We start from the raw sequence: 20315 nt of genomic DNA, 5'->3' as shown, positions 1-20315 counted from the left end.
AAAACCTGTGACCAGAAAAGACCGGGAGAAGAAAGGTCCAGCTAGCAAAGGAAAAGTAGAAATGAGAAGTAGTCTTGCTAAGCTATAAGATGAGGAGAAAGCAAGCAGAATTGTGTTATAGGAATGGCCAGGAAAAGAGGGGGAGAGCTGCTCTGAAGAGAGGTTTATGTAAAGAAATTTGACAGAAACTAAAGAAAGGAGCGTTCAAGAGGGAGGCAAAGCTGGCGTGACATGCATATAGGCTAGCTACAGAAAGAAGAAAGCTATTCTGACACTAGGAAGAGGCATGTCTGTGTTGTTGCTAGAGGAGTATGTTATGAAAGAAAAGACAGATAAGAGTTCAGTGTCTGTTGGGAATAGAGAAGGTTTGGAATTGAGGTTGAAGAGGATCTAGATAGGAGTTATAAAAAGAAATATTTTTTTTATTCCAGTTGGAACAAATGATTCACAGATGCTCTGTTTGTAAAAGAAGGATGATGGTATCAGGCTACAGAGATTGCTTAAGGAAATAAGAACTCAGGCCTTTAGTGGCAGCATTTGCATCTTTTAACTAAGAGGGAATCAAGCAATGCTAATTAGGTTTGTATGATGATCATCAAGTAGCTCAGGGAATACTGCTATCAAGAATGTTTAACTTGTAGGAATCATTCATGTTCAGAAAACTTCTCTCCATCTATACATTAGCCTTCTGGAATCAAGGCTCAGACAGCTAAGAAAAAAGGCTTTATATAGGAAGCTGGAAGACATTGAGTGACTTGCATTTTTTTCCACCTGACACACACATTCAGGAAAGATAGAAACAAGATAAATAAAGATACAGCAATCAGAAAAGGAAAAGTAGAGGATAGCAAGTAAAATGATATATCTGGCCAATATTTTGATTTTTCCAACTGTTAATTTTCATATGACTGTAAATAAAAAACAGTGTTTCTACTCAAAGATAAGGTGACTGGATGATAAAATGGGATGGATGATAAAAAAGGAATTAAAACTCTTGGTACCAGGTCATGTAACTGGACATAAGTAGCTATAGCAGACGCATGATAGAGTAGCAATCATTTTGGACTTACAGTGACTAAAGAGAGAGGTAAAGATAGAAGAAGGGTTAGAGGAGAGAAGAAGAAAATAATTGCAGACATAGTAATGAAGATCTGTTAGAAGTCTCCAAGTCTGACTTGAGTAAGAGAGAGAACAATAATCTTTAAAAAACTATGGTAAAAATAGTCATGCTATTTCCTTTATACTTACAGACAATCTGTTTTTTTGTTTTTTCTGGATTAGAATAAAAGTGCCAACAGTAGTGGCAGGACCTAGGTATTCTCAGACATGATAATCAGATTTCTTTATCAAACGAGGAACAAGAGGCAATACTAAATTAAAATTAGTTTCCTGAGTAGATGCTTTTAGAGAAGTGGCTTGTAAATAGTAATATTAAACTGAGCAATTCTGTGTTCATTCAGTTCTTGTTGAATTCCAAGGTAGAAAAAGATAGGATATAATAAAGGCTTTGAATTTTAATAAGACAGACCTCAAAAAAGGGAGGAAAATAATTAGGAAGTTGGATAAATGAAAAGTTCAAGGGTGTGAGTGTAAAAGATAAAAAGAATTACTTAAGTCAAAAGTGAAAATATGATCCAACGTTTGTATTCAAACAAACATTCAAAAACCTGCAGACCTCCCCAAATACCATGAGTCTATTAGGATATTAGGAGTGAACTACATATATATCTTTTTTTTGCAAAGGAACATTTTCTTGGACTTCTGGCCATTCACACCTTTTAGTTGAGCTGGGCTGTGTTTAGAAAACTGAAAATATATAGCAGAAGATTATGTAGCCATCTGAAATAAAAACATAAGCTGGAGAACAGCTTTATTGAGTTTGATGAAGATCTGTCTAGCCTGGTGATTTTTATCTGACCATGACAGTACTGAGTGTGTAGGAGGACAAGAGTGTGAGAGCCTTTATCCTCCCAGCTTCTAATGGTTGGAGGTTTGGGGAGTTCCACAGCCAGACTCTGCATTAAGTCTGTCATGTTCAGCAAGTGCTTGTAAACCTATCTTCCACTGTTTGTCTAATCCTTTTGAGTCTATTTGTATTTTTGACCGCTGCAACATTTTATAGCAAAGACTTCTGCAGTGCAGTTATTCATTATAGAAAGAAGTACTTCTGCTTTCATTGTCTGATAATTTCATAGTTGCCTTCTGATTTGGAGAAACAGTGTAAAAAGTTTCGTAGTGGCACAACTGACAGGACTGTAGATGTCTGTCAGATCTCCTCTGCCACCTTTTCTCCATGTTCCCCGTGTTGTCTTAATCTATTTAGCTTCTTCTTGCATGACAGTCACATCAGATCATCTTTACCTCCCTTTTCTGTATCTCTCTAGTTTTGCTAAATCCATTGTAGGATCGCGTGACTGAAAAGAATGATTTAGGTATGGGCACACTATGTACTCTATTAAAACAAAACCCCCCAAAATAGCAGGGAATAAACATCTGAAGAGCAGCTAGAACTAATAAGGGATAACAGTGTCACCAAATCTAATGGACAGTGTTGGTCAAAACACACCTAGAAATGCTTTTAACGACACGAGTGACATTCTGGATGTTTTCAAGCAAGTAAGTAGAAACAAGAAACAGTCTTTTTAATGTGAAGCTGCATATATTTACAGGGTAACAGCATGAATAACAGGGAAATTTCTAGAGGTACACTCACTAAGCTTATGAGTCTATATATCTGGTGTTTCACAGTAATTACAATCCAGTGTTTGCAGGATGTTATATCTGCCAGGGTGAGGAGGGATTTTTTTTTCCTCTTTTGAGTATACCTTCATTTCACTTTTTAGCTTCTAGTGATATGTTCAAGATGGTTTAGCCATAGGATGTGACAAGATACAAGACTGGGGTAGGGGCCATATGTGTCTTAAAGTTGGAGCTCTGAAACAGGAACTAGTTTACCTTTTTATTATTATTTGGTGAAAGTTTGACTGCAACCACTTGTTCCTTACACCTTGCCACAGCAAGGGTCTGCAGTCTTAGTAGTGCCAAATGACAAATTATGTATTTGTTTCTGCCCTGAGGTTTTGGTCCTGCATTTAGTTGACCGCACAATCAGATTTTTTGTTTTCGTACAAATGATTTGCTGTTTGTGCTTGGAAGTAGAATGAATAATTTACAGTTTAAGTAATTTAGATGCTTGTTAAGTATGCCTCTTGTTCACATATTCAATGCTAAATAATTTCCAGGCTTGAGGTTCAGAAGGTATTCAAGTTAGATTGATGGGACTTCTAAACTCTTTTACTTCTCTCTCTCATGGCCTATAATCCTTTTCTAAGCTCCTCTGGTGATACTGCCTCGAAACTCTCTGGTTTTGCAGGGAGCTAGATATAGGTGAAGCCATTGATCTCTCTTGCTGTTTTTCTCTGGCCCATTATAACTGTAGTGTTGGTTTTGTTATAGCAGGCATGGGAAGCAGCATTTGTGGTTTGGGAGTGAGGAGCAAAGGTGAGCTGCAGGCTGTGAATGTGGGCAGCTGGAGACCAGGCATGGCCTCAGGGATCAGCTAGAGAGTTGGCTTGGGAACAGAGAAAGTCATTCCTAGAGAGAGGAACTATTTGATTAGAAATTAGTCAAAATCAGCAGTATGTTTTCTTTTGTGAGATGCTCTGAATGGATGAATTTGTGAGAAAAGTACTGTGAGGTAGTGGTGTAGATATTAAAAAACAAGTAATGTTGGTAGGAAGCCTGGTTAGACATAGTGCTGCTGGTGGACCCTGGTCACTCTGCCAGTTCTGTGACCAGGGTGATGAGGTGGCAAATGTGGAGTAAGGTGTTGGCAGTCAACTCCTTGTCATGGCCAGAGACTGTAAATTGGAGCCTTTGGGTAACAGAGGTAATTTTTGAGTTGTGTTGCTGTAGATTTAGTATTGCGCCTTCTGTTTACGTTCTCATAGGAGCGGGAGGAGGATCCCATGTGCTGGGTAAGGTTCTCTAGTTCTGCAACTTACCTCTGCAGACAGCTGAGTATAGCCATGGGGCTCAACCAGCTGCATCTCATAGAGTGGCATGCTGTTCAGCTACACTAGGCTTTCTGCAGCCCAGAGTGCTAGACCAGTCTTAGCTGGCTGGAGGGACCTCTTTAGTCCTGAATATGCCATACTTAGCAGCATGTGTCTATACAGCTACAGCAAACTGGTATGCTGAAAATTTCCCTAGTCTTCTTGCTAGAGGAAATAGGTTTGAAAACAGCCTCTTCTGCCTGTGCATAGCTCAGCACAAGATCAGGATATAGCCTGTTGCATCACGTCTCTTTTTCCAAGATGCTGTACTGAGCAAGCTCGTTGGAAAATCTGCAGATAGCCTAGATGAGTCCTCTCTAGGAACTGCCATGTACACTTCGCAAATGTTTGACTTTGCAAAGAACCTGTGGGGGCTGATTTAGCCTGGAGAAGAGAAGACTGAAAAGGGATCTTATCAGTGTGTACAAATACCTTAAGGGGGAATGCCGAGGGGATGGGGCCAAACTCTTTTCAGTGGTGCCGTGAGACAGGACAAGAGGCAATGGGCACAAACTGAAATACGGGAAGTTCCACCTAAACATAAGGAAGAAATTCTTTCCTGTGAGAGTGACAGAGCACTGGAACAGGTTGCCCAGAGAGGTTGTGAAATCTCCTTCTCTAGAAATACTCAAAAAAGCCATTTGGACGCGATCCTGGGCAACGTGTCCTAGGTGACTCTAGTGGGCAGGGGAGTTGGACTAGATGATCTCTAGAGGTCCCTTCCAACCTCAATCATTCTGTTAGGTTTTAGGAATACTGCATATAACCTCTGAACCTTTTCTTTCCACTGCTGTGCAATAAAACTTAGTCTTGTCACCTTGCTCAACAGCTACTCTCATTCTTCTCCCTGTAGCCGTTCCTAGAGTACCAACAACTCTTCTGTTGTACCAACAGCTTTCCTCTTCCCCTCACCCCCCTCCAAAGGCACCTCAGCTTCTGTTATTGACATAGTGCTGCTGAATGAATGGACATAGTGCTGCTGAATGAATGGAGGAGAAGCACGGGGGTCCTACTGCTACTATAGGTGGGATAGGTAAAATGCAGGGACTGCAGTCCTACACATCTGTCACAGCAGCCTCTACCATGTCTTTGCCAACTCTGCAATCTGTAAGGGAGCAGGAAGCATTTAATGTCCTTCGGAAAGGTGCAGACTAATACCCCCAGATACAGGGAACAAGGGGAACATGTAGTAGCTATTTAAGTTTTTGGTGTTGCCACTTTTCCACTCAGTTTCCTCTTCCTTAATCAGATGGAGCTGATCTATCTCACTTCCTGCTGAGTTATTTTCTAAACATTTAGTCATCCTCATTTTCCTTGGGCCGTCTCTTTCTTTCTGTGAGCGACTTTAGTGACTGATGGTAGCTCTATTAACAATGATGTGTTATTGCTTACTTTCATTCAGATTTTTTCTGTATCGCTGCATTTCTTCATCTTTGCTTCAAGGATGTATGACCTCACATTTAGCAGCATACTGAAACACATGGTTTTCAAATGAGAGCAGTTTTATAGATAACCCATATTGTACACTAAAAAGAATTTGTCCTCATTTTTTATACTCCAGAACTCTAGCTTTTTCTTCTGATTTTATCACACGTGCTCTCTTGCATGTATTCCTGCTCTTGCCACTGCATTGTTAGCATATGGAAGTGAGAGATGGATCCTAAAGTGAGTGTCAAGCACTGAAGACTGAAAGGAAGATTCCTGTGGCAGGATCCCTTAAAATGCAGAAATTTTCTTTAAATTGTGTGTTTGGGGGGGATTCTGCTTTAATGCTTACTTATTGCTCTTTTTATTTTCTGTATGTGTGTGTATGTGTGTGTGTAGAATAAGGATTGAGGAAGAGTATGCCAAGAACCTGTCCAAACTTTCTCAAAACTCCCTGGCTGCTCAAGAAGAAGGGTAAGTTTGTCTCTATGCATCTTGTAGAACACAAGCATTTCAACACCAAAGACATTCCTGCTTGTATTTTTCCTCAGATCTCCCATTCAGAACTACTCTGAATGTGGAAAAATATATATTCAACATCTATACTGCTGAAAGTAGATCCATAAGGTCAGGCCAGTAGAATTGGAGCAGCATATGCAAAAGGATGAAACAACAGTCTCTTCTCATCTTGGGTCTGGACCTTCAAGAAAAGCAGCAGGCTGTCCATGGTTTGCAGCATATTCACTGCAGAACAGGAAAGGATGAAAGAGACTTTCTTGAGGAACGCAGTGGATGTTCTTAGTCTTCCCAGCAGTAGGACATCTCTGACTCCTTTGCTTCTTCCACTAACAAAGGCTGTAGGACATACCAAAGTAGAAATGCTTTGTAAGTTACTAAGATTATAGGCAAAGGGCTTCAGACTAGATCTTCATAGTTCTTCAGTAATAGTTTAATGAAGACACCAATACAGAAGGATTACAGATAGTTAGTTGTAGCTGTTCCAGTGTAAACCCTCTAAGCAACAAAAGCCAGTGTTTGAAGTGACTATCTTCACCCTGATTCTCACACAGTATATTTCTACTGGAAACTGTGGACTGAAACTCCACAGTTTAGATGTTTCCTATGCAATGAGGGACTTAAATTGCAAGAAGGCAAGCAGACTGTTGCCTATGTTGTTCTGTAGACATTTTCTTTGACAATGGCTTTTGTTGTTCTTTCCCTGTTAGGTATAGGCATCAGCCTTCTCCTAACAAAACTAAAAGTCACTTTCTTCCATGTCCTCCTCTGACTTTCTCCAGTCCCTAATAGAAAGAGGAGAGAAAGCCTGAAAAAACAAACAGGCAGGAAACTGGGGAAGCGTCGATGAAGTAGGGAGGGAGTAAGGACTGAAGCATTAAAAATGTTAAAAATAGGGAACTGAAGGGGACACTTAGCAAAGTACTGCAGCAGTGCTCAGAGGTTGTCTTTAGATGTCCAAGGAGCCAGGGACACTTCACAGTGGTGCTCAGCATAGAGACATGGCAAGATGAGGTAATGGAAAGAAGTCCTGGAGGCCCTGTAATTTCTTGTCCTCCTGGTGCTGTGGTGGCCAACCTATCCAGGATGAGGAAGAGGCTGATGAGAAGGTCTTGTGAATTGATGAGGCCCAGGAAGAAGAAAGTTTCCATTTTAAAAAAGTGAGGGGGGAAGGGCAGCCAGCAGGACAGCTTGAAGCCAGAAGTGGGACTGGCACATTTGAAGTACGCATTGGAATGAGAAAGTGTGACAGGGCCCATGACTTGCACTGTGAATATACTAGTTGCCACTGCTGGTAAGACTCCATGGAGGATTTTCCAGCTTTGCTGCCCAATGGGCTGTGGAACTGACTTAAAGCATGAGCTCTTCCTCTAGAGTCCTTTGCCCTCTTCTGGTGAACAGGACCCACTAGTGTGTATGTAAATGGGATGTGAGGGCGAGGAGATGGAGCTGATTTGTGATACTGGGATTCTAGGCACATTGCTGTCGTTATGGTGCTGTTGCATGTGTATGGAAGATGATATATAATCCATAATTTTTTAAGTCGTAGTAGTGAATAAAATATGTATAAGATATTTAGGAGGCTGAAATGCCTTTTTCACTGAAAAGGTCAGCTACAATCATGTGACTAAAAGAACCAGTACCAGTGAGAAATGGACAGTGGGAGAGGACCTCAGGTGGGATTAGGGAAGGAAAGGAGCTGGGAGCATTTACATAGACTAATCATTCTCAGGTTGTGTAGCTGTAAGGAACACTGTACTTGAGGACTTCTCTTACTGGAGCAATATTGGAGATTACAGGTTATTTTTTTGAAATCGCAGGTGTTTCAGCTACTAGGAAGGGGCAAATGTGACTATCTTTGAAAGTGTGGGATGGCAGGAGAAAGGAGTCAGGAAATTGTAGAGCTTTATATAGCCTACTGAATAAGTGGTGGAATAAACAATCAAACTTTCTAGAAGCACTTAGCAGAAAACAAGATGATGAGTAATTGTTATGGATGTATACAGAACAAGTTATGTCGATGGAATAACAGGCCATGTGGAAGAAGGAGTCAGCATCATACCTCTTAATTTAGTGTAGCCATTGGCAATGGGAGATTCTTGTAGGCAGGCAAGATAAACGTGGCCTAAATAAAAACTGAGGTGCAAAACTATTTGAGAAGGCATACTATTTACTAACAGAAAGTAACTATGGAGTGGGATTCCGTAAGATTTGTCCATAGGGCAATGAACTGAAAAAAATTAAGATGACTCTCAGTAAGGAAAAGGACAAGATTTTATACTTTCACAGGATGGGATAGTTATATAACAGTTTGTGGGAGAAGGATCTGGTTATAGTGAATCACAAGCTTATTCATCAGTAACTTTACACTGGTGTCTTAAAAAAGCAATCATACTGAAATATGTAGAAGAAGGAGTCTCTGGCACGATTTAATCCTCGTCGATTTAAGAACTGGAAGGCCTCAGTTAGAAGACTGTGTAGTTTTGGTTATGACATTTAAGAAGAATCTAGGCTATTAGAGAGGGTCTGGAGGAGTGTACCTAAACTGATCTGAGTCTGGAAAACAACATCTCTAGAGAAGGTGGAGAGAAAACCTGATAATTTTCAAATACTGACGGACTTCTCCAAGGAGAAACAGAATAATCTGTTTATTAAACGTAAGGTGTGGAGTAGAAGAGTCAGTGGAAAAAAAATGTGTTAAGTGGAGATTTATTTTAAATATTAAAATTAACTTTTTAACAGTGAGGATAAGATGCTGCTTAAGGAGAGTGTAGCATCTCAATAACTGGAAGCCTTTAGAAGAACAGCATGGTCAAAGGTCTGTTACATATAATGTAACTACAATTCTGCCTTAGTTTAGAGAGATGGGTTATCAGCTATTTGCTGTCTTTTTTCTGTGATTCTGCTCTGCATGATACGGTACAAAGCATTGGTATGTCATATGGAGCTGTCTTACGAATCTTACTGAGATGATGCCCAGAGAATAGGGTCATTGATCATTGTTGCGTTGTTTTTTTAGAACACTGGGAGAGGCTTGGGCTCAACTAAAGAAGAGTCTAGCTGATGAAGCAGAGGTTCATCTCAAATTTTCTTCTAAGGTAAATACTTAGTTCCTCCTTTTTGAAAGATCTTGTCATGCAGTTGATGAGAGTCACTCCTTCAGTGGTTATTAATGGGGAAAATACTCGTGTGTATGGTACATATTTTGAAGAATGAAGAAGTTGGTGAATGAGCCTCTGAAACTGGTGAATGAAACTGTTTTTCCTGCCAGCATCATAATTGGTTTAATCTACCTGATAAGTAGGTTAAAACATACCTAGCCTTATTTTTTTTTTTTCATAAAAGAAGGAATCTAGTTCTAGCTATTGTTTACCTAGGGGTCCAAATTCAGGTAAATCTACCTATAGCTTGTAGAGATTACTTCTGTAGAAGAAGAAACAACAAAAAAATATAATGGCTTCTTGAAAAGAATCTACCAAATCTGTCTGCAAGGAAGAGAACCCAGGGCTCTTTCTTCTTAGTATTGTTAAGCTTTGTGAAAAGTGCAATGGGAACTTACTTGGTGTTATTTTTGGAACTTCTGTCAAGTGATGCCCAAGGAGATTTCATCTAAAAATTATTGTATTTATCTGTTCTTTTCCAGCACATATGACCTAATCTTGCATCCTGTTACATTATGTTAACCTCTGTGGGTGGTCACGTTCAATATAATTCCAGATATCTAAGCACAACAGTTATGTTCTGGGGGAAAATTATAGCTCTGAACTGTTTATGAGTGATTATGCACAGGTTACTAAGGCAGCCAGCAGTTGCCTTGGTAACCCACTGTTCTTTTTCAAACTTGTACTACTTCAGGGTTCTAATTAGTAAAATACTTTTTGCTCCCTGTTGGCCTCACAAATTGATTTCCAAGAGGGAAAAATGCACCCTGGAGTGGAGCTTGCAAGTAGAAGAACCTCCTGTAGCATCCTCTGACTTCCTTCCACACTGCTACTTTACTTGCTTTGGAAGATAAGCAGCTGCTAGTTCCAGGTTTATTTTATTAACAGGACACTTTAAATTTATCAGTTATTGCCATTATTCTCAGAGAAGTTATTCTTAAATGTAATAGTTGAATTTCTTATTGATAGTTAAATGAAACCAGAAAGTTCTGTACACAAAGCAAGCAGTACAGCACAGAATACACCAAGAATATTCAAAGTAAACGCTACCTGTGAAGATAACTGAGCAACTTTCATGTAACTTCAAAGCACTGTTATATGGGGAATTACGAAGACATCATAGAAGCACTCTCAGAACAATTAGGAAATGTGTTACTATGCTACTGATGCCTGTGCAGACTGGAATGATAGTTGTGGACAAGATATGTGCACACAAAGAATCCTTCAAGGAGGCCATCATCATACTGAACCTCTTCTCCAGCCGTCTAATCATCCATTGCCTAACTCCAGTAGGGAGATTCTGTTCTGGAAGAGAAGATATACATACATTATAGTAATAGAAGTCATGGTGGGCTGGACTGGACTGAATGTTACCAGCCATTCTGGAAATGATGCTGATAGGGCAAAGAAGATAAGTATTTGTGTGATCAGAAGAATTTTTGAAGAGTGGTTTCTGATAATTCAGCTGCATAGGTTCTCTGGTGTCTAGTAATATGGTTAATTCTATGCCTCTATCTTTCTGCCTAAGCCTCTCCTGTACTGGTAGAGATATACACAGAGAAACAGGACCTCTGTTATATACCTGATAATAACTGATTTTAACAAACTTTTTGCGATCTCAAATCCTCTATAACGTCTGGTTGAAACTCAGTCATGGGTAAGTGTCAGTGTTCATATCCACTCATGTTTTAAATCTCAGCATCTTAGGAAACTAGTCTACTAGTTTCTACTAGTCCACTACTAGTAGTAGACTAGTCTCCTAGTAGTTTCCACCTACTGCATGCATTAGAAAGTCCTTTTGAAAGATCTTTTTTTAAAAAAAGAATAAAAACTGTCAATTACAATGCAGTGCAGCCCTGAGTCATTTGCATTTGAATTGTATGTAAGGTCTATTTTGATAGCTTATGGTATGTCTTGCAAGATGGAAGTTCAAGCAGGATAATGATGCTAGAAGGAAGGTGACTGTCTTCACTGAGAAATCTGCCTCTTGATTCCCAGCACATGAGACTTGGAGAAAGTAACTACCTTGTTAGTATTTCAAGCCTTCTGGTGATGCATTTGCCACCTTTATGAAAATCTCAGAATTTCTGGTCCCATTATAAACTGTGTGAAATAAGTGAATAACTTTACTTTTGTTTTGGACAAGTAAAAATACCACTGAAACGTCCTCCTGTTCTGTTTCCTCCTAGCCCTAGTGATTTTTATGATTTTTTTCAGCAATGCCTGGTTATGTCCAATGCGTCAGGTTGCCATCTCTCCCAGTGAGAGCAGTTGATTCATGTTGGGTCATTCACCCGGCCTTGGTGGTGGAGGGATCTGAAGGACACTCGACGCATTTGACTGTTTACAACTCTGCTCAACAGAGAGATTTGTATCAATTATAATATATTGCCTCTTGAGTTCACTGAACCCATCTGAACTTCTCTCTGTGCCAGTTCTTCATCTCTGAATCTGCTTCTGTCACAGCTGCAGGTTGTACCTCTGTTCTTGAGAGAGCTTGTTTAACCATGTTGGACCACAAAGTTGTGAAAAGCCTTTATTATCTTATCTCATCTTTTCTTTATTATCTTTTCTGGGGCCATCCTCATGAGACTGTCGTAGAAATATTGTTTAGAGATTTCTAGTCCAACCTCCCACTCAGAGAAGGACTGTTACCAGTACCAGATCAACTCAACTACATCTTTGTCAAGCCAACTTGTCCTGAATGCCTCTAAGGACAGAGATTTCATAACCTCTCTGTTCAACTTGTTCCAGTGCTCCACTACCATGCTTATGTTATTTCTTTTAATGATACTCACCCTGAACCTTACAACACTCAATTTATGGCCATTGTCTGTTATGATATTGCCTGGCCCTACTAAGAAGAATTTGGATTCTTCAGCTTTGCAGCTGACCTTCAGATAGTTCAGGCTGCTATTGGAAAATCCAGTATCTCACTCTTCACCTACCTAAACAGGCTCAGCTCTATTAACCTTTCTAGAACATGTGCTCTAGGCCCTGGAATGTATTTGTAGTCTCTCTACATTAAAAATCTAGACTTAACTTTAAATCTTGACATGTACCCTCAGTGTGCCAAATGACCCTACTGGAGTCAGAGTCAGGTGCTTTTATTTATATACTTCTTTTTTTTTTGGTAAGTGTCATCAGACTGAAGTCAGAATATGTAAATCAGTGCTTTGCACATTGCCTACAGTGTGTGTCAGAAAAGATAAATGTCTTAATGGGAGAGAGGAAGATAAGATTTATCTTTCTGCTTCCCTCGGTAAATTTTCTCTTTACTAAGCTATCTTATAGAGGTAAGGATTGAGGTAACTTTACACAGAGTTGTTTTGGGGAAAGAAAATGCCTCTATAGCAATGTCCCTTGGCTGAGTGTATGTATTGTTGCTTCTTTGTCCTGAGCTCAGAAGAGCAAAGTGGTGCTAACTGGCTCCTCACTGTTAGCATTTCTTCTTTTTTGTTTTCATTATCAGCTTCAGAGCGAGGTAGAGAAACCCCTGCTCAACTTTAGAGAGAACTTTAAGAAAGACATGAAAAAGTGTGACCATCATATTGCAGACTTACGGAAGCATCTGGCTAGCCGCTACGCAGCAGTTGAAAAGGTGGGAGCAGAGAACAAAATTGAGATTTTTATAGGATATTGCCTGGGACAGAAAACAGCTGCTTCTTGAAAAGGTTCTGTTCTACCAAAAAGAAGCACGAAGGTTTCTTCTGAGGGCTTTCTGCTGTAACTTATGCATATCTAGGCTCCAAAAATGGTTTTCTTCTTAGCTGAGTTTTGGGAAACTGGGAGCTACAGCCAATGCTGAGACATTATTACTGAAAGCCTTTCTGTTGCATCTCCCATGTCCCACTTCAGGTTGAAGTGTTTTGAATATATTTGATTAAAATATTCCTAGCTCATGTAGCTTAGAAGTCACATATATTGCCCTCAAAATTTATTCAACACTGCACTGGAATGGCAACGCTAGGTCAGACCAAAGGTTCATTTAGCTCAGTATCATATCTCTTACGATGGCCAAAAGCAGGTAGCCAAGGAAGGCGGCTCAAGTGTATCATGAGAATTTGCAAAAAATTCTCCCAGACTCTAGTTTTCCATTCCTCATAGCAAACCTTATTACTTCAAAAATCTAAACAGTAACAGCACCCTAAAATCAGGTGCTATTTCAATGTAAACATCTAGTAAGCAGCTGAGATCATGCTTTACAGGGTGTTAGGTCTATGAAAGGTAGTCTCTTACTAGTAAGTGGCAGGAAGCTGAATACCTCTGCCTCTGTGATGCTGCCCATACAATTATGTCAGATGATTTGGCTGTTTGCTGTTGTATCCTCATTCAGTATGATCTGCAAATGCAAATATCTCACCCAGCAAACCATGAGGTTGTTGGAGCTTTCATTAAAGATTTGAATACTCATAAGAAAATTCTCCCAGGGACAGAGTTTGTGGTAGGGTACACAAAATAATTGGACTGTGTGTGTGCAGGGAAGGCATTTTTCTCCAACATAATAAGTTCTTGACAGTCATATCTGCAAAGAAACACAGTCATCAGTACAGATGTTGGAAAGAATGAATCAAAAGAAATAGCCGTATTTACAGTTATGACCGATGAAGGATACAACTTCTCTCCGGGTTCTTTTACTGCAGCTCCCTCTTGTGACCTGCCAAGCTAAGCCCATGTTCCTTAAAACTGCAGGTTGAAAAGCATAAAATAATTTGTAACTTAAAAACAAGTATGGCTGTAGAAAACTGCTAAGTGCTAACAAAATATCAGCATCCAAATTAGCTTTAAATGCGCTAAGTGGGGAAAGAAAAATGTGACCTATTTTATAACAAATGAAATGGCCTGTGCAAAACAAGTGATTTTTAATTTATGTATTTTAGGCAACCTCAGCAAGTGAGTTGACAACAAGCGTGTGTGGTAATTAAGATTGTTTGTTCAGACACTTCACTCATTTTCCTGTATAATTTCAATAATTATACAGACAAATCTGAATTTAAAAGCCTGAAGAACTTAAAAGGAAAGCAATTTAAATAATCAGTTGTATCTAGGTCTTAGATTCTTGATTTCTAAAATATGAACTACTGTTGTCTAACCAAAATCAATCTTTCATAAATAAGACCAAAACATCATGCTATTAGATCCTGATAAATTTATACTGAAATCCAGAAGCTACTTAAAGAGATATGCTGTAAGATATTTGAAATTCTTTCAACAATTCAGATCCTAAGAAAAGAAGCAAGCAAAAGACTTTATCTGGTCTGATACTAGTTTATGTATTTGGAAGAAATTTCAGCTCCCCTTGATTGTTCAAGAAAAAGGGAGAAAGTTGCTATGAATGTCTGATGTTGCATTTTGTACTCTGCCATTGTAAGGGTAGATAGTTAAGAGATCCAGGAAGAATGCAGATGCTTTCCTAATTTTTCGACAATAACATTTTTATGGTGTGGTGGGCCACTTTAACACCATGTAGTGTCCTAGGAGCTTGAATCACCGCACTCTGAAATAGGATTCAGTTTTATGTAAAATCCCTGACTTCTTACTGACAGATATTTTGTATGGAAGAATCATAGATGACTGAAAGCAGTTGGACACTTTTTTTCCTGTAAAACATATGACTTTTCTTTTAATTACTCCAAGGCCCGGAAGGCTTTGACAGAGAGACAGAAGGATCTGGAAATGAAAACTCAGCAACTAGAGGTGAAGCTCAGCAACAAGACAGAAGAAGAAATTAAAAAGGCCAGACGGAAGTCTACCCAGGCAGGTGAGTACATGCATCTGTGAGCCAGCAGGATGTAAATGTAGCGCCGATAAGACAACAAGAGGGATGAGACAGGAACGAGATGAGATATAATCAGCCATCTATTCTCTTGGTCATTTTTTTATACTTTTTTTTTATTATTACTATATTTAAGATTGCAAACATAACATCAAAGTGAACCAGACTACTAGTATGTTTGATGTTAAGTACTGTGACGAAACAAACTCAAGTTTTTCCAAGTCAGGCATGAGAAAATAGTGAATGATTTTGACAATTGGGATGAAAATACTAAAAGGAGAGTGAATTCTCCTTTTGTTTTGTAAAGGCATGCTGAGATAACAGAATGTTTGTGAAACTTTCAGAGGCAGATTTGAAGAAGTCTGAAGTGATTTTTCGTTAAAATTTAGGTTTGATTCTATTAAACTTACCTAGCCTGCTTAAATGCTGCAGTTTTCAGGCAGAAGCATCAGTAATGCTCCTTGTTCTTGTCTTTGCTGAGTTAGTGAGATGCTTGTGTCCAGTCTGAGGCCTCTAAGTGCCTTTGGAATCCCACTTTCTCAAATACATTTGTAATTTACTCAGGTTGCATTTAATTCAGATAAAAATCTGCCCGTTGAAGACTATTACCTCTACCACAGTAGACTAGTACCTCTACCACACTAGACTAGTACTTGCCCAGGATGTAGCAGATCTATGGTTTTGGCCCTTCTTGACTTGAGGGATTTGAACAGTTCCCCAATCCCATAGAAATATCAGCAAGTGAAGGGCTGTTCTGAGGTAAGAATGCTTTGCATCTCTCCTGTTGAAGTGAGGTTATTGTGCAACCAGGAAGGCAAGTATGGGACTAGAGGAAGAGCAAGCAACCAGGAGCCAGATCTCAGCCTGGCAGCTAGGGTATTCACATGGCCACAGAGTCCAGGACTTTTCTTGGTGTGATGGTAGATCTGCAAATTCACATTTTCAGATACGCTCAAATATTCTACCAGAGATCTTTTAGCCCCAGAAGCTCTCAGAGGGGCACCCTATGATCTTCCTCTCTGCAGGTGCCTTCCAGTATATGTTCCCTCCAGTTATTACTGAAAGTGAGTTGAGCCTGTGAGTGTCTGCCTCTGTTCTCCCAGAGAAAGGTTCTCGGCATTTTCTGATTCACCTGCAGCTCAATTTCTGGAGGAATTGGAGCTTCTTAGTGGCATTTGGTTCTTAATTCCCTCATGGGAGAGTTCTTATCAATCCTTAATATCATGTTCATAGACCTTTCCTCTCTGTAGAAGTCCATCAGGTATCCATTGCATCAGCCACAATTATTAGCCAAATAAATACAGCTGGTCTTCCTTATACAGTGTTTTAGGGGCAGCATTTGAAATCTAGACCTATCTGAAGTTCATGACAAGAGTGGTTATTGAGTTTTGCTCAGCTGAGAACATTTCTCTTCCTTTCTTCTTCCCAAAATCATAGTCACTCAAAACAGAGCAGAATTACATATGCTACCCATTACTGTCTTTTTACTTGAACATGATATTTTTGCCATTTTTCCTCTGTTACTTAATGATTAAAATGATTTCTGTTCAAGGGACACTGACGAGTGTGTATTACACTGTAGTTAAGATGAAACTACTTGATGCAACTTAAATATGTTTTGCAGAGGCTCAAATCACTTCTATAGGGTCCATATAAAACAGTCTTTCTTCAGATCTGTAAAGCTGATACATACAGGTTTTTAGTACCTTTGCTAAAAATATCTTGTAACCAAAGCTTCCACGTTTCATTCCTTTTTAGGTCCATCCCTTGGCAGAGTGGTCCTTCCCTCTGTATTTTTAACTCTGAGGCTTTCTCCTAGGTAACCTGTGTGGGTTTTGAGGGCATTGAAGAAAAAAAGTCATTCGGTGTGACTGTGTGTGTAGACAACCATTTGAAGAAGCTACATAAAAAGGGCTCTGTATTAGTGACAAGAGGTTGAAAGGTGCTCTTTCAGATGCGTCTGCATCTTTGGCACTTGATTGGCCGGTGTAGTCCTATTTTTAAGCTTGATTCTTCCCCAGTTTATGAGTAAAGATCTTTTTGTACGTAAAAGAACACTATGCAATTGAGCCCTGAACCTAGGTATGACAGCCATTAGGGAAGGTTAACTAAGCATTATTTAAAGAAGAATGAGAAATTCTTAACCAGTAAGCAGCCATCTCTGAAAAATGCAATCCAGCTTTGCCATCTCTCTTCCCCTGTCTGTCAAAGGTGTAGTTCTACAACTGAGAATAAACTTACTGTGTTACTGTCCTGAGCATGAAAGGAAGCCAGAGAGTTAGACTGGAATCCATGCATCTTCAGAAGTTGGAGATTGCATGCATTTACAGCTGGATTGAGCTTGCAGATAAGCTTCCTTTGATCTCATGTAGCTTGAGCCTGTTTTAAATCCATCTACTGGATTTGTGCAATCTGAACTACAAAGTTGCTGTGACTTGGATGCATAATTTATTACTGTTGACTGTGCTTTAATTACTTTTTTCTGATATAATTTTCTGTGTATGATAGGTTTTATTTTAACTGAAGTAACTTTTTTTCAGAATTCAAGGTGTTTTGTGAAATGTTTCTTTGTCTTTCCTTCTCATTCCTTTTCCACCCAATCACTTGATCTTTTATCAAACATCAAGTGCATTCATTTTGTTGAAATTTTTTTTTGTTGCCCCCAACAAATACCGCTTAGCAGAACTGCATTCGGCTCCACCAGGACTGAACTTCAAAAATTCTGGATCTGTATACAAAAGATGAACTGCAACTTCTTTCTAAGCTCCATAATATATGGCTATGGAAGACTAATGTGTTGCTGTTGTGAACTTTTCAGGGGATGACCTGATGCGCTGTGTGGATCTTTACAATCAAGCCCAGTCCAAGTGGTTTGAGGAAATGGTGACCACCACTCTGGTATGTAACTCTGTCTACCATCTTACATTTAAACCATTGTGAAGCTGTAATAGCTTATAACTCTTAGCTAGTCACAGCGCAAAGCAATGGGAAAAATTAGACAATAAATCTCCTACTGTGTTTCCTGTTTTTAGTTCTAAGGAAAAGTCATGTCTTTTGGGGAAAGAAGGAAAAGCTTTTCTTTGCAGAATGTATTAAATCTAGCAGTCATTTAGAACTACTCAGGAGACAGAATGCTGGAATTAACCTCAGGAAGAATTAAGTGATGAGCAGGGAAGACAAGGAAAGAGATATGATTAATCATTGAATCTATTTATATATTAATGATTTTTTTAATCCCATAATTTTATTTCTTCTCTAGTATTGCCAGCTCATAAGAGGCATGATTTAATTGCCAAGTTTTCTGCGTCTCTGAAGACAGCACAGTTCACAGTATTCTGCTTATGGGCTTGTACCTCCAGGGTTAGTTACCCAAGATGCCATCATACTCTTCTGCCTTTGATGTGGTCTCATTCTCTGAAGTACCTGTACTTTGATTTCATGGCATCTGCCTCACGTCATTCCTTAGAGTCCTTTTGGATGGCAGCCAGTTGCTACCAAAAGTGGGGAATAAAAATGTCTTTTGCATGCATTTCTTTCACTGAACAAACACAAAATAGAAAACTGCTCCAAATAAGAAGCAGAGTAGAACAGCACTGAGCATTTTGAAGTGTGTATCAGTGCAATAGTTAAGCCCTCCTAACTAAATAAAAGCAGATGGGTGAGGAAATCCAGGAGATAAATCTCTTTTGAGAAGCAGAATGAGAGAGAAAAAGTTGACTGTCCCTAGGCATAAGGAATCTGATTCTCCTGTCACCTGCATTGGTGTTTTCTCACTGGCACAAATGATAGAGACCATCAGTGCCACTGATTTATAGGTGGAATTAGTCCAGATATGGACTGGTATAAGTTAACTGTATATTTGTTCTTGAAGACTTAGTAAGATTCAGAAGTGCTACAGTAAATAGCTCAAGAGGTATTTATCATGGCCTGCAGACTGTATAGTGGATTTGTTTGAAATGGGATGCAGGCTGAGAAACGTTGGAACATAAATCAGTACAAGTGAATATGCCTAAATCTGATAAGCTCAGGTACAGGTCAGTTCAGATGAAACACAAACTTTAGAGAATTAGCATTTAAAGCTTTGTATTTCCTTTGCTTATCTATCTCCAGGAAGTTTCTATCACCAATATAATGCACATTCTTCCTATGGAGTATTTATTAGTGTTAGGACCGAATTCTGTATCCTGGTTGTACAGATCTTGTGCCCTACGTAAGGCAGTCTCAGTTCAAAGTGATCCCTTTTTCAGGAAAGGCACTATATCAACCAGCAACCTGCCTTTTCAACTAAAGCATTGCTGTGGTCCACTGACTGCTAGCAGAACTAGGAGGAGGCTTGTCCCATTTTCTCGTCTAGTGAACAATTAAAGCTGCTCTTATGGTATCTGATTAGACTTAGTGTAGTCAGGCCTGAGCTGTGCACTACGATGCTATATTCTCCTTCCCCACTACAACTGTTGGAATTGGCAACGAAACATATAAAGCTTCCATCGGGAAATGGGTTCCCTCTTGCTTGCTATATGCCTTAAGGCACCAGACCCTGTCCCTTGGCGGTCTCAATTTTAGCAAGCTTTAGACATTTTTTTTCTATCGTTTGGCTCAGGTTGAAATGACTTCTCTTGTTTGCTGCCCTCTCTTCTCTGCAAATTAGAGATATGTAAGTGCAGAGTTCAACTGCAAAGTGTGACCCTAGGGCAGCATCATACTAGCGGACAAATTTTTCTTTGTCAGCCTTCCTCTAGGCCTTCAAACTCAGCTCTCAAGAAAAATGTGGATTTTTTTTTTTCTTTTCAGGAACTTGAGAGACTAGAAGTAGAAAGGGTGGAGATGATTCGACAGCACCTTTGCCAGTATACACAGCTGCGGCATGAGACAGACATGTTCAACCAAAGTGTAAGTCTGTTCTCTACTTACATACCTCACTGTACTGCACCTCAGCTGAGTAGAACAGTGCATGTTCTAATCTGTCTGGCTTTGTAACAAAAGGGAAGTGAAGATAGTAAATAAGTAGTTTTACTGTTGGGGGTAGAAATATAATCCTTTTTTTAAAAAAGGGATACTTTTCAAATATTTAAAAACAGAGGATATATGCTGACCTGTAATACATGGTTGGGTTTGATGTAAGGTATATTTTGCAGTACAGGAGTCAAAGGCTGACTGGCCAATGCCTGGTATAAGAACCCTGTCTCTGCTTAATGTTATAAACCTGCTTACCACTGCTAGGCTTCCCATTCAGACCTGGGTTTTGTGCACCCACGTTTGCATACATGCAGTGCTTGTTCATCTGCAGATGCAATGTAGGTGTAACCATAGCTGCTTAAGACTTCAGAAGAATGACCATCTCTGCTTGAAATGTCTTTGACATTTTGATTCTTGTTTTGTTCG

The 20315-nt window shown here is 39.4% G+C and overlaps 1 protein-coding gene across 5 annotated transcripts in view; it reads left to right on the top strand.

Moving 5' to 3' along the window:
• GAS7 (growth arrest specific 7) overlaps window positions 1-20315 on the top strand; it is a 104707-nt gene that overhangs the window by 77149 nt on the left and 7243 nt on the right. For 4 of the 5 annotated variants that reach the window (XM_062591469.1, XM_062591470.1, XM_062591468.1 and 1 more), the window contains 6 exons: window positions 5880-5954; window positions 9016-9094; window positions 12630-12758; window positions 14795-14918; window positions 17752-17831; window positions 19725-19823. In XM_062591469.1, the coding sequence (XP_062447453.1) occupies window positions 5880-5954; window positions 9016-9094; window positions 12630-12758; window positions 14795-14918; window positions 17752-17831; window positions 19725-19823 (586 nt within the window). The remainder of the gene's footprint in view (window positions 1-5879; window positions 5955-9015; window positions 9095-12629; window positions 12759-14794; window positions 14919-17751; window positions 17832-19724; window positions 19824-20315) is intronic. The other variant, XM_062591471.1, reaches the window with a different exon arrangement.

This window comes from Rhea pennata, chromosome 19 (assembly GCF_028389875.1).
Source record: "Rhea pennata isolate bPtePen1 chromosome 19, bPtePen1.pri, whole genome shotgun sequence".
NCBI classification, from domain to species: domain Eukaryota; kingdom Metazoa; phylum Chordata; class Aves; order Rheiformes; family Rheidae; genus Rhea; species Rhea pennata.
This window is presented reverse-complemented; position numbering and strand designations above follow the sequence as displayed.